Source organism: Podarcis melisellensis (genome assembly GCF_964234715.1).
Source record: "Podarcis melisellensis genome assembly, chromosome: 1".
Lineage (NCBI taxonomy): Eukaryota > Metazoa > Chordata > Lepidosauria > Squamata > Lacertidae > Podarcis > Podarcis melisellensis.
This window is the reverse complement of record NC_138528.1, coordinates 108043460-108057422: the sequence shown is the minus strand read 5'-3', so window position 1 is coordinate 108057422 and position 13963 is coordinate 108043460. Positions and strand designations below refer to the sequence as shown.

The 13963-nt window shown below is 41.2% G+C and overlaps 1 protein-coding gene across 4 annotated transcripts in view; it reads left to right on the top strand.

Annotated features, from left to right (window-relative positions):
* LOC309376627 (sodium channel protein type 1 subunit alpha) overlaps window positions 1–12098 on the top strand; it is a 102986-nt gene extending 90888 nt beyond the window's left edge. For all 4 annotated transcript variants that reach the window (XM_081923144.1, XM_081923142.1, XM_081923143.1 and 1 more), the window contains exons 22-27: window positions 1609–1890; window positions 4574–4631; window positions 5338–5471; window positions 6113–6217; window positions 6740–7010; window positions 8907–12098. In XM_081923144.1, the coding sequence (XP_081779270.1) occupies window positions 1609–1890; window positions 4574–4631; window positions 5338–5471; window positions 6113–6217; window positions 6740–7010; window positions 8907–10081 (2025 nt within the window). In that variant the 3' untranslated portion in view covers window positions 10082–12098. The remainder of the gene's footprint in view (window positions 1–1608; window positions 1891–4573; window positions 4632–5337; window positions 5472–6112; window positions 6218–6739; window positions 7011–8906) is intronic.
* Window positions 12099–13963: the final 1865 nt, after the last annotated feature.

Genomic DNA, 13963 nt, shown 5'->3' with positions numbered 1-13963 from the left:
TGGTTTGTTTCTCTCTAAAGAAACCATAAGTGGTAACCAAGGATTGTTTCTGGCAAGCTTGTTTCCCAGCACCACACCAGAACACTGCACATTTGCAGCAAACTGTGGTTTTATTTTAACGATGGTTTAACGAGACTTGCAAACCAGGCCTCTAGTGCTCACTCCTCTGAAGGTGACTGATGCTGGGAACATGCATTTAAAAACTTACTAATTGTAAACAAAGCGCATATCTCCCTGATCCAGCTACAGGCTTTTTCTGCATGCGTATCCCTCCCTGGATATGAAGCCACAAATAGGTCCTGCTTGTGTAGTTCTGCTGCTCAATCCATCGATCTATGGATTGTGGACTGTGCATGAAGAGCCCTCTTGGGGAAAAAGTTAAATCCCATCAATTAGAAAAATGATGGTGGTCAGGAACCCTCTCTCTCTTTCTCTGCCAAAGACCTGATCAGTAGGATTTGGGTTTTTGGAGAGGGTTCCTCAAAGAAAGTTGTGGTTGTTCTGTGCCTACATGTTGGAGTACAGCCATGCTAATTAATGCTGAAAAGGAAGTGTATTCCACATTTAAATATTAATAACCTCTCCACCGTCCCCATCCCCCCCAAAACAATATAGCAGTTTGGGGGAGGAAAGAAAACTTGGGTTGGATCTATAGGTGCCATTCTGTTTCTAGAAGGTCCTTTGAGCCAACAGGGGCTCCCACTAACATAAGGTGGAGAGTGAACAATCACAGATTCCTCCAGTCCACCCCCTTGGACCCCCAGAGCAGATTTCTAGGGGACTGCAGAGGGAGTGACCTTTCCACGAGTGGAACTCCACTCAAGGGATCTTAGGCTCGTTAACATCTTAGGTTTCTTGATAGCATTCTTCCCAGTCATGTTTTATTAGATAAACTTACAGATGTATTGCAGTCAATAAAGTAAGGTGTTTCTTGATTTAGTCAAGGAGTCCAATGTGTTTAAATGTTTTTGATACTTTCATTAAACACCTAGCTATAAGGACATACGAATTTTTCATTTATTCATTTTTAAACAAAATGTTTAAACTGAAAATAGATTCATTTTCTCAATAAAGACTGGAGCTTGAAATAAACTATGTGATTATTTAAATAAGCACATATTGCAAAACTGTCTGGCTTTCTTCTGCAAAGAAATTAATCTTTGTAATAATAATGCATGGTTAACTGTACAAGATATATATATACTAATCTTGACTAATTCTCTTTGATAACATTATTGACATTTTGTGTTTTTAGTTTGAAAGAAATTATAGTCATTTCAGTTTATATTTTGATTTTCTGTATTAGTATTTTAACATATATCTCTTTTTTTACAGAGATCAACAATCTTCATGTTACTATTATCAGGTTTTTTTAGTTTTTACTTTTATTTAAGTATTTTAGTTTTCTCATCTTTGATGTTGTTACATATGTGATAGTTTTCTTTAAAATAGGGACTCTGTTGCAATCAAAATTGTGATTAGCAATTTAATAATTCACTCTAAAAATAAAATAAAACAGAAAAATTATGCATTGATGCAACAGAGTGATTATGTTATTGCTGTAAGTATTCTTATACTCTTTTTTCCCCTCCTGTATTTGTGTATTAGGTGGTTGTGAATGCCCTTCTAGGAGCGATTCCATCCATCATGAACGTGCTTCTCGTTTGTCTTATATTCTGGCTAATTTTCAGCATCATGGGAGTAAACTTGTTTGCTGGCAAGTTCTACCACTGCATTAATACCACAACTGGTGACATGTTCACAATCGAAGAAGTTTTCAATAAGACTCAGTGTGAGGAGCTCATACGAAGAAATGAATCCGCCAGATGGAAAAACGTGAAAGTTAACTTTGATAATGTGGGATTTGGGTATCTTTCTTTACTGCAAGTAGTAAGTGAACACTCTTTACAGACTACTTCTTGTTTACTTAGTGTACAATAAAAAGTTGGTTCAACTATTTTGTCACTTACAGTCTGATCAGGCTCATAGGAATTTGCTAGGAATTCGGTGGTAAGAGGGTCATGGAATCACTGTAGACTGCCAGAATATAAAATGAAGGTAACCTAAAATGTTACTTTGAGGCTGTGGGACTAGGTATCGGGAGATTCAGTTTCATCTTCTGGGTGCCAACTCTCAAACTAACCTACCTCACAGTGAGCATAAAAGTGGAAAAGACGCATACACCATCTTCAGCTCCTTGGAGGAAAGTGATATATTTATGATATGATATGATGTCTGTTCAGAAGTCAGTCCCATTCAGTTCTCACAACTTAATATAGAATTGTAGACCCTCCCAGTGGCATAGCGTGGGTTGCCAGTGCCCAGAGCCATGAGGGGAGGTAAGGAAACAGATGGAGTATGCATGAGCTTTCAACTCCCAATCGCCATCTACGTCACCCAGAAGATCGCAGCTGCCGAGATAAGAAAAGAGTTGTCCTGTTGTCTGGAGAGGTCACTTCCTGGTTTGCATGGGGAAGCCGTTTTCAATGGAGCCCAGCAACAGAAGTGAGCAGCTATACTGAGGCAGCACCTGGTGTTGAAATTTTGTGTCCCTAACCATTTAGCATCCGGGGCAACCACCCCTTTGCCCTCCGCACGCTATGCCACTGGTCCCACCTCTTATTCTGCATAGCCCTACCCAGGGTTTTATTTCTTGGTCAAGCTACAAGGTGATGCTCAAGTATGCTGCTAAAGAATCTTAGGAAACATCTTTCATAGAGAGAGTTGACATGCATAATTCTCCTAGTCATTTATTTAGATTAGTGCTTTGTAGCTGGGATCATCTGAACAATGACTATAAGTATAAACGCTAGTGGCACTGGTTGAGAATAAAAATTGTACTTGAAGTTTAGTGAAATCAGTGAATATGGTTGGATAGTATATAACAAGAAGCTGACATTTCTTTTAAAAACACCAGTCCTTTAAGTATAGTTCTTTAGAGTGTTATTGTTCTGGTCCAGGGGGGAGGTTACCGTGGGGTGAGGTCCAGGACCTGAGTTGAGGGTCAGCAGACAGTCCTCCACGGGCAAAGCGGGGTCCATAGCGAGAAGCCGGGCAAGGACAGGAACTCTGGGGGAACAGGACTGGATGCTGGCCAAAACAGCTCTTCGACAACGTTGCTCCGCAACCTGGGACCGGGCTGACTGGCCTTTATCTTCTCTGAGGCCAGGGGCGGTCCCGGGCCCCAGGAGACCCACCTCTCCTGGCCTTAAGGTGAGCACTCCTCCTGGGAGAAACCAGTTCCCTTCGCCTCTCTGCCCTGAGCCTCTGCAGTTCAGGAGAGGCTGAAGGGTTACTGGGCCCAGGGGGAGACTCACCTGTAGACACTGAGTCCTCAACCACCTCCGGAGCCAGAGTGGATTCACCTGGTGCCTGCTCCTGAGGATCCGGCACAGGTGTAGGCGCTTCAGAATCAAGGCCCTGCCCCAGCTCAGCTGGCCCTGGAGGCAGGGACTCCTGTGCAGGCTGGGATTCCTCCGGTTCAGCCTCTGAATCGGATTCCCAGGCCATCACAGTTATAATTGCTCACCAACCTACAATAAATAAATAAATGGGGCAACTTTCCTTCTTTGGTAGCATGGACTCTTCTGCATTAGAACGGGCAGTGGGCATGTAGGTGAGAATAATTATCCCACCTACAGGGGAGTCAGTCCCATTGAACACTGTGAGTGGAATCCAGCATGGTGCTAAGGAAATCGTTCTATCCCTGCAAGGATTTCTGCTTGCACAACAAAACGTTCTCCTCCTCTGTTAATTAACATGCATAATAAGCAGGGGTGTCAACTTGAATAAAATATTTGAAGTGGGGCAGTTAAGCCCCACCCTGCATCACTGATCACAAGACGCAATGCACCCACACAATTTCAATGGCAATGCCCATCACCTTGGGGGGGGCAGCCCCCTCAAATATTTTATGGAGGGATGAAAGGACCTCAGCCTCTAGGAGTTTGCTCCTATGATAATAAGTATCATTGTAGTAGAAATGAGGGGGGGATTAAGTTATTTATGAGCCTGTTATATCTTAGGATACATTAAAGTACCTTATTTCCATATTGCCAAAGGTATCATCTTGTGTACCTGTGCTTTGTATAATGAACTGAAATACTGAAACCTTTGTTTGCTTCTGAATTTTCTCAACTGTATCAGCAGGACTAAGTTAGGCCTCCTTGAAATTAGTGGGACTTAAGCCAAGTCATGACCATCATGCCAATTTGATTTAGTTGGGACCAATTTCATTTCATGGGGAACGAAGCTTAACAAATTTACATCACAATCCTATGCATGTCCACTCAGAATGAGTTCCATAGAGTCAATTGGGCTTATTCCCATTGGAGGCATGATTGCTTGTCAGCGAGTCTCTTTGAACTTAACGGAACTTATTTTTTTACTAGTATAGGATTCCACTGCATGGAAGAATCAAGCCCACTGAAAGCTTAAACAGCTCCCCCTTTACTTTAGTCCATAGTTATAGCATACGTATATGTGGAGCATTTCCTATTGGTAACTCTGGTACAAGACATTGAGCACGGCTGTGAGTTCAGAGTTTTATGTTTAAAATATTTTCTTGACACAGGCTACATTTAAAGGATGGATGGACATTATGTATGCAGCGATTGATTCAAGAAATGTAAGTACTTTGCATTCTTTGCCGCACAAAGACTCTAGGATTCTGCTGATGAAATGTGCTTGAGGATAACATTAATGTGAACATGGATTATGTTCAAATTAAATAGCACCCTAATTGGTTTGTGTTCCTTTATACTTTGCTGAAAGCTGCCCAGAGTGGCTGGGGTAACCCAGGCAGATGGGTAGGGTACAAGAAGTTTATTATCATTATTATTATTATTAAAGATGGGCGGGGTAGAAGAAATACCATCATCATCGTAACATAAAGAATTCCAGGCATGCTGACCATTAAAGTGAAGATATAGCATTGCTATGGGACTCTCCAGAAGTGCTTTTGCATTGTGCTTTTATGATCATTTGTACTTATGGTGGTGGCTGTACACAATCCTGCACCTGTTTCATACCACAAATGGTGGGGGCAGCATTGTATTGCTCTTGTTGTGTTGGAGTGCAAGAGTGCCCCTCCAGGTGGCAATAGTGCAGGAACATTGGGGAAGCATCGCAGAACTAATAAGGTGTGTTGGTGCCCCCTTATAAATTCGTCACTAATGCTCTATTAGTACATCATTGACATGTTCAGTTATACACCTGCCAAAACACACACATTCACACATCTGGAGGGGTCCAGAGTTGTCTTGATGCCAACTTGCAAGCTTTTTAAAAATAAAATATGTTGAGGTTTCACAATCATTTCGCTTACTTTGTAGGTAGAACAGCAGCCTAAGTATGAAGACAACCTTTATATGTACCTTTACTTTGTTATCTTCATAATCTTTGGGTCATTCTTCACCCTGAATCTATTCATTGGCGTCATCATTGATAACTTCAATCAGCAAAAAAAGAAGATAAGTATTTTACCTGCGTTACCTTTAAAGATCACGTGATAAAACTTTGGCTAAATCATGTGAACCGTTTAAATGAAATAGTTGCTCTTACTTTTGAAGGAAAAATTGGAGAGACTTATACATATTCATGGCCGTTTGGGAGAGAACCTTACCTTGCAAAACATTGAAGAGCTGCAATGTTTGGTCATTAAAAAGAAGTTCTTGTGGAGTGGTCTAGTGGTTGACCACACCTCCTCTCAGAATGCAGGGGCAATTAAGGTTTATATTGGGGGTGGGTAATCTGTGCTCCTTCAGATGTTGCTAGACTACAAACCCCATCACCTCAATCATTATCTGTGCTAGCTGGGACACATATGGAAAGCCACAATTTCCCTACCCAATTTCTACATAAAATCTTCCATTCTTACTGAATTGAGCCTAAATTAAAAATTTTATTCTACTATCAGTAAATGGGCACAACAATTTAAAGGGTATCACCTTTTACCGGCATCGCTGGAAAATTTGGAAGAACCTCATTGTAAAAACCAATTAAGCCCAATATTTGTTTTTCTTTTGATTATGAATATGGAATAAATGCAAGTAAGTGTATAAGCCATCTATGAGAATGTGGTTATAACCATTTTTTCATGTTATGCCCTTACTTTGGAGGTCAAGATATCTTTATGACAGAAGAACAGAAAAAGTACTACAATGCAATGAAAAAGTTGGGGTCTAAAAAGCCTCAAAAGCCTATTCCTAGACCAGGGGTAAGTGAGACTATTCTAGATTGAAAGATTCATTTTAAAAACAGCAAATGAGAAGTGAGTTTATGCTTTCTGTAAATTGGAGAGGGCAATCAATATTTGAATACATTTAAGTGAGTTTGTTTTTCTTGGTTTGGGGCATGCATGTTGTTGTTGTTTAGTCATTTAGTTGTGTCTGACTCTTCATGACCCCATGGACCAGAGCACGCCAGGCACTCCACTGCCTCCTGCAGTTTGGCTAAACTCATTTTGGTAGCTTTGAGAACACTGCCCAACCATCTCGTCCTCTGTTGTCCCCTTCTCCTTGTGCCCTCCATCTTTCCCAACACTGGGCATGCATATGTGGAAACTATTTGTACTTCTAAAGACATCTGAAGGTAGTCCTGTACTGAAAAGTTTTTTGTGATGTTTCGCTATGTTTTTATTGTGTGTGTCTATATCTATATATGTTATTAATTAAGTTGTAATCTAGCAGTGTGCACACCAGAGCCTTAACTGATTTAATATCTCTTCTTTATACCTCAGAACAAATATCAAGGCATGGTCTTTGATTTTGTGACAAGACAAGTATTTGACATCAGTATTATGATTCTCATCTGCCTTAATATGATCACCATGATGGTCGAAACAGATGACCAAAGTAAAGAAATGGAAGATATTCTGTACCGGATTAATCTGATCTTCATAGTCCTTTTCACTGGAGAATGTGTCTTGAAACTAATTTCCCTGCGCTATTATTATTTCACCATTGGATGGAACATTTTTGATTTTGTGGTTGTCATCCTCTCCATTGTAGGTAAGGCCCGTTCTAAACAAAGCAAGGCAAATGTCAAAAGTATATTAAGGTGCTTCAAATGTTGCTTTATTTCTTTCGCTGTTTTCAGTTGCTCAGCCACATTGATTCCTAGTTGCATCTTCTGTAATTGTGTCATATGGATCACAATCGTTTCTGAATATGTTTGACAAATGTGCAAAAAAAGATTTATCTGTGTCTGTGATGATACAGGTAGCTTGTATCCATTTCATCCAATGAGGGAAATTCCAGACAGGATAAAATCTCAAATTGCTAGATCTCAGTGAGCAGGATTTTCCTCTCCTTTCTGTCTTGGCCCCCTCACTGTTCAGTAAAGACTGGCACCCTTACGCCCACCAATATATTTGGTTAGAAAGTCCCTGTATATTTATCTTCCCACTTTGGAGACTGTGCATCTCCCCTTGCCCCAGGTTTCTTTCTTTAGGAAAACATCCCCAAAAGATGGTGAGTCACATATTCCACTTTTGGGAGTCCTCCTGTGGGCCAAAATCATTCCAACACAGGGGGGTTTTCCTCACCCTGTTTTTATTTTTAGTAGCATGGTAAGTATATTTGGTTAAGCACATTGGAAGGGTGGGTGAGAAACAAAAATCACACAAGCTGCTTAAAACAACAACAACGAGGATATGTTTTCTAAGTTCATTCTTACACTTAATCTACAAACCAATACTCCCCAAAAGGCTATGATTTACAAGCTCTTAAAGAAATGATGAAAAGGAAAATGTTTTTGATGAATGCCCCATTTGCTTCTATATGTGGGAACCGAGACTGACCCAAGACCTTCTGTTGCTTGAAGCAAAGGTGAAAATAGCAACCACTACCACCACCCCACTATGTAAAGAAGTTCACTAGAGTAACAGCTGATTCTTATGTCAACACTGGACATGGGGCAATGTTTTGCACTAAACCTGAGGGCAATAGCCTAGCCTATGAGGGTGGAGAACAGGCTGCCTGTACTGGTGTACTGAGGGGGGCAGGGTGAGTGCACTGGGTACCATTTGGGAAAAGGGTGCCATCGCGGCTGCCCCCCCAGGATGTGTGCTGGGCACATGCCCTCCAGGGACGCTCACCAGCCCTGCCCCTGCCTGTTCTCCACTCCGGGGACTGCAGCATGTTGCTCTGCCACTGGCTGCTTGACACACGTATGGTAGCTTTGTCCACCAATACCTATTGCCACTCCTCATTTTGCAGCATCTGCTGCTGAGGTGGCCAACTCATTCAGCCTACTTGTTAGGGCCAGATCTAGTGGGGATGCAGCAACCCATCCAGCTCAGCTGTCAGGGGGGAACCAAGAAGTTGCTAAGTTGGGTCGAAACAGCCACCATCCTCCTTTAATGTCAGCCCAGCAGGCTTGCCTGCTCCATAGGGCAGGAGCCTCGGCCTTGTTTATTACCTTGATAAGGTATGTTTCTGTTGGTTATCACTGCGTTCTAGTATCCAAAGTGCCTTTGTTCCATTTCTGACATCTGCATAAGCCAACTATTGCCTAATGTGTTATATTTAAATTGGTTACTCCCAGATGTGCTGCTTGATTTAGATTTCAAATAACAATAGGTTAAGATGAATGAATCTAGAAAGGCTTAGATGACATAATTTTCTATGTGTTAGATAAAATATAATAGTTGACTTCTAGCATTCTTGAGTTGTTACTGCACACTGCCATAAAGTTGGAAACTTGGCAGTTTACAGCCCATTCCTATGCATGTTTACTTAGAAATAAGGGTTGCTTTGTTCGATGAGATTTACTTCTGAGTCATTGTGCATAGGATTGCAGACTTTGTCACTGAAAACTCCTTAAAGTTCACAGGTAAGTCAAGGCAGGACATTGGCATTGATAAACAATTAGCCCTAAGACTTGCTTAACTGTATTTTTAACAGGTATGTTCCTAGCAGAGATTATTGAAAAATACTTCGTGTCACCCACCTTGTTCCGAGTGATCCGACTTGCCAGGATAGGTCGAATCCTGCGTCTCATCAAGGGTGCTAAAGGGATCCGCACTCTGCTTTTTGCCTTGATGATGTCTCTCCCTGCCTTGTTCAACATCGGTCTTCTCCTTTTCCTGGTCATGTTCATCTACGCTATATTTGGAATGTCCAACTTTGCCTACGTGAAGAGAGAAGTGGGCATTGATGACATGTTCAACTTTGAAACTTTTGGCAACAGCATGATCTGCCTCTTCATGATCACCACCTCTGCTGGCTGGGATGGGTTGCTAGCGCCCATTCTCAACAGTGGGCCGCCAGACTGTGACCCTAAAAAAGACCACCCAGGAAGCTCAGTCAAAGGAGATTGTGGCAATCCTTCTGTTGGGATCTTCTTCTTTGTCAGCTATATCATCATATCATTTTTAGTTGTAGTAAACATGTACATCGCTGTCATTCTGGAGAACTTTGGTGTGGCGACCGAAGAAAGTGCTGAGCCTTTGAGCGAGGACGACTTTGAGATGTTCTATGAAGTCTGGGAAAAGTTTGACCCAGATGCAACCCAGTTTATGGAATTTGAAAAACTCTCAGAGTTTGCAGCTGCTCTGGAACCTCCTCTTCATTTACCAAAACCCAACAAGGTTCAGCTTATTGCGATGGATCTACCCATGGTAAGTGGTGACAGAATTCACTGCCTTGACATCTTGTTTGCTTTTACGAAGCGCGTCCTCGGGGAGAGTGGAGAGATGGATGCTCTCCGCATACAGATGGAGGACCGCTTTATGCAGTCCAACCCTTCCAAGGCCTCCTACGAGCCCATCACAACTACATTGAAACGTAAACAAGAGGAGTTGTCCGCTGTCATCATTCAGCGGGCTTACAGGCGTTATCGCCTAAGACAGACAATACACCAAGCTTCCTTTGTATATAATAAAAATAAATTAGAAGGAGGAGCGGGCCAACGTCTCAAGGATGAAATTCTCATTGACAAGATCAATGAAAACTCTTACACAGAAAAAACAGACCTGACCATGTCCACCGCTCTTTGTCCACCATCCTACGACCGCGTAACCAAGCCCATTGAAGAAAAACACGAAAAAGAAGGTAAAGATGTACAGAAGAAAAAGTAAAGCGCCAGTTTAAACAAAAACACAAAACTGATTGGGTGACAAATTGTTTACAGCCTGTGTGAGTAATGTAGTTGTGTCAACAGGACTCCTCTAGGCGGTATATGCCAAACAGACAGTTTTTACAAATATACTGTATTCTTTAAGGTCAGTGCCTATAACAAGACAGAAACCCCTCGTCGTCAAAATGTGACTATATATAAACTATGGGAAGCATGACAGGAGGTTCCTGTTTTCATTACCAGCTGACACTGCTGAAGAGGAGAGGAAAAATGGCTAATCAGACTGTAGGGACCAGTAAAAGGGGTTGGGGGGGGGAACACTAATTTGTGTGTGTGTTACAACATAGAACACTTAGTACAGTCAGTAAGTATATCCATTTCAACTGCCACATTTGTCATCTTTTTACGAAATCTGTGTTGGTGGATTCCTTTCCTTCCTCCCTTCCTTCCTTCCTTTCTTTCTTTTTATTCACACATTGTGACTATTTTTGTAAATGGGGTTTATGCTGGGGAAAGGGGGTAAGTACTACTTTGTCGGTATGAGGACCAGGCGTTCTATTATATGACTCTCTTATATGCACACCAAAATGATTTGCATGGGGGCATGCTGCACTTCTTATAGATCATGCATGGGGGGAAAACATTACGTCCACCAAGAGCAACGAGTTTTTAACAACTCTTGTTAAAACTGCGAGGGAATACTCCGTTCTGAGGTGCTTTAACAAACGTGTTCCATGTTGTGTTACATTCGGGCAAGTGTTTAAATGCCTCTAAAGTCCCCTCAAACTCACCAGAGCAAAACAAGACGGATTATTTTTGCACCGGCAATTAAATCTCAGCTAGAGCTGGAGTCGGGAGTCGCTGTTTTTATGTCTGTGTCAATTATTTTTCCCTGTATGGTGTATTCGAGGCAATGTGCCCTTAAAAAAGAAAAGAAAAAAAGAAACAACTGAACTGACCAAAAACCCCTTTCTGAATTTGTTCCGCTTCATCCTGCAGTATTGTTTAGCCATCTTCAGCTCTCAGCCAGGTTGCCAACGTACGTGTTCAATGAAGAGCCCTCTGTTGTGTAAATAGTAATTTTACCTGTGGTGCATGTTTGAGCAAATGAATAACGACCTGAGCACATTTATTGCATCAAATATGTACCACAATAGGTTTAGTGTGCAAGCTTTCAACAGGTAAAAACAATGTATTCTGTACCATTATAGATAGTTTGGATCCTATCAGTGCATGTTTATATTGCCTATGCTGCTCTTCCTTCAAGTGTCCAGAATCTTAAATATGGGAAGCCATACGTCAGAGGTAAAGTGGAAAAAAAGTGTTCAACAAGACCTCATCCCCTCATATCATTAAGCAATATTTGCAGCTACTTGAGAGGTTTTTTCTTTCTGTTTGACATTTTTAAATTTGAAGTGAAAACCAATCTGATGTATAGCCAGACTGTACAGACATGTTGCAAACTGCTAAACCTGTTGAAAATAATGTGGTTAGAATTTTATAAGCAAATATAAATATTGTAAAAAAAAAATCATGTTTGTTTTATTTTTGAGCATTATGTACATAAAAATGAGAAATGAATTTTATCTTGAGGTTGACGTTGCAGCCTTTTGGGTTACATTCTGTCCATAGCACTTTCTCACGGAAGAACTTCAGAAAATAAGAAACGAAGAAGAGACGGGTAATTGTAGCTTTCTGCTTTTTAAAATTGTATTTGCAAACATTTTCAAGGTGCAATAATTAAATTATTTGTGAAGGAAAGATTCACAGTTCGCTTGCTTCCAGCAATTCTTTGCACTTGGAAGAAGATGCAATGTTTTTATTTTAAATCTCTAGCAGTGCCTGCATCAGAAAATGTAGCCTTTTTCTTTCACAGAACCATGTTCTTTTCCTGTTTTTATTTACGCGGACTGTGTTTGTTCATTTGACTCATGCTTTAATAGAACTGTTACAAATATATCTTGGGTCCACAGTATTTTTTCACAGAAAAAAATAAATAGCAGAATTATATAACCAAACACATCAGGACATTTTATGTTTCTTACATGGGATATGTTAAATATAGATTATTTCTTTTAATAAACAATCAACTTATACTGTATTGGTGAACTGCATGCAGGAAATGCTACTAATATCCTAAATAATGCTATACATCATTACTAATGTGCAAAATAATAAAGATTAATTTTTTATTGTAATTTCCTTGGCTACTTTTCGTATCTAGGACAAAATGAATTGCAACCTCTGATTGTCAAGGAGCTGTCAGGCGAGCACAAGTCATCCACAGGGCAGGAAAGAACCTGAGACACGAAAGGCAATTAGCTTTTGTTCACAGAAAGTAACAACACAGCAGAGGTCCTTTAGCTCTAGTTGGAGATGTTGCTGAAACTGACCACTGGTCCTGCCTTTTCTCTCTAACCTCTCACTCAAGATCCCCACCCCGCAAGCAGACAAAAGCTGTATCAAGGGAGCGAGCTCAACTTCTAGGCCTGTCTGGCCCATTGCTCACCAATGTGCAGGACTGTCCTCGAGCAGGGGGTCGGGGGGGCAGCAGAACTGGGACTGTCCTGCTACTGGGTAGCATTGGCAACCTCTGACTTCTCCCTCTGAGTCTCCACTGGCACTGTGACTCTCAGCCTCCAGCCCTGTCCTGGAAGACCCCCCCCATTGCTCAAACCTCCTGCTTCTAGCACCTCCCAGATTGTCCCTTCCCCAGACTGCTCCCCAGTGTCCCACCACCACAATCCAGGGTCTAAATCATCTTCTGTGTTAGGGTTTGCATATTTTGAAGAGCAAAAAAGAGGACACATTTGCCGACTGCTAACTACGGATTGCTTTGACAACTCTCGTTTTAAATACCCCTACTATGTGCAGGCTATAGAAACTGTGATATTTTGCTAGTAGCAATGTTCTTAACTTTTAACAACAAAATAATAGCAATACATATTGCTCCCTCACTTGCCACAGTATTTTGGCTCATGTTCACATCTTTGTGCACAGAACAATTTATTAAACTGTTTAACATGCATAGCTGTCAACCTTTCCCTTTTCTTGCGAGAAATCCTATTCGGAATAAGGGAATTTTACCTTTAAAAAAGGGAAACATTGACAGCTATGTTAATATGTAAATATGGACTTTCCTTAAGGGCAGGGGGATGTTAACTCTTGCCCTCCCAGACTCCTTCTCCAGGATCTTGTAGCTGAGCCAGTGTCCTTTTAGTTTGGCCACAAGAGAATGGATTTATACAGTATGTAGTTAGTTTAAGATGCTGCTCTGTTGTGATTCTCTGCTGCAGACTAGCTTAGCCAAGTGCCTCAGATCTGAGTCTAATACACTAGAAAAAAATTCTTCAGTTACTGTAAACAAAAACAAACAAAAAACCCAGACATTTTGGCAAATTTTAGAAATCCACCCAGACAAAAATTTTAATTCTGAAAAAGAGGACATGTCAAGGGGGGAAAAGGACATATGGCAACCAAACCTGGAAAAGAGGACGTGTCCTGGAAAAAGAGGACATATGGCAACCCTCCCTGGGGGACTCTTGGGCAGGTGTCACCCACCACTTTTCCTCAACAAGCCAATCCCGGACACTGATGTAAATAGAAACATAACTAAGTAGTGATTTCAAGCACACTTGCGTGGAACAAAGTTCCATTGATATCAATAAGAGTTCATTCTGGATCTGAGTGCCAGGATTATGGCTCCTGCATCCAGTACCAGAGATTTTGTATTCAATTTTCACAGTGCAGCATCAAGATTCTCACCCACAGTGGTCAGCTAATCAGGTGGTCAGTGATGTTTGCACTACTGCCAGCCAGTCACTGATGGAGAAGGCTGTTTTTCAGCACCATCTGATGATCAACAAGTAATAATGATAATAAT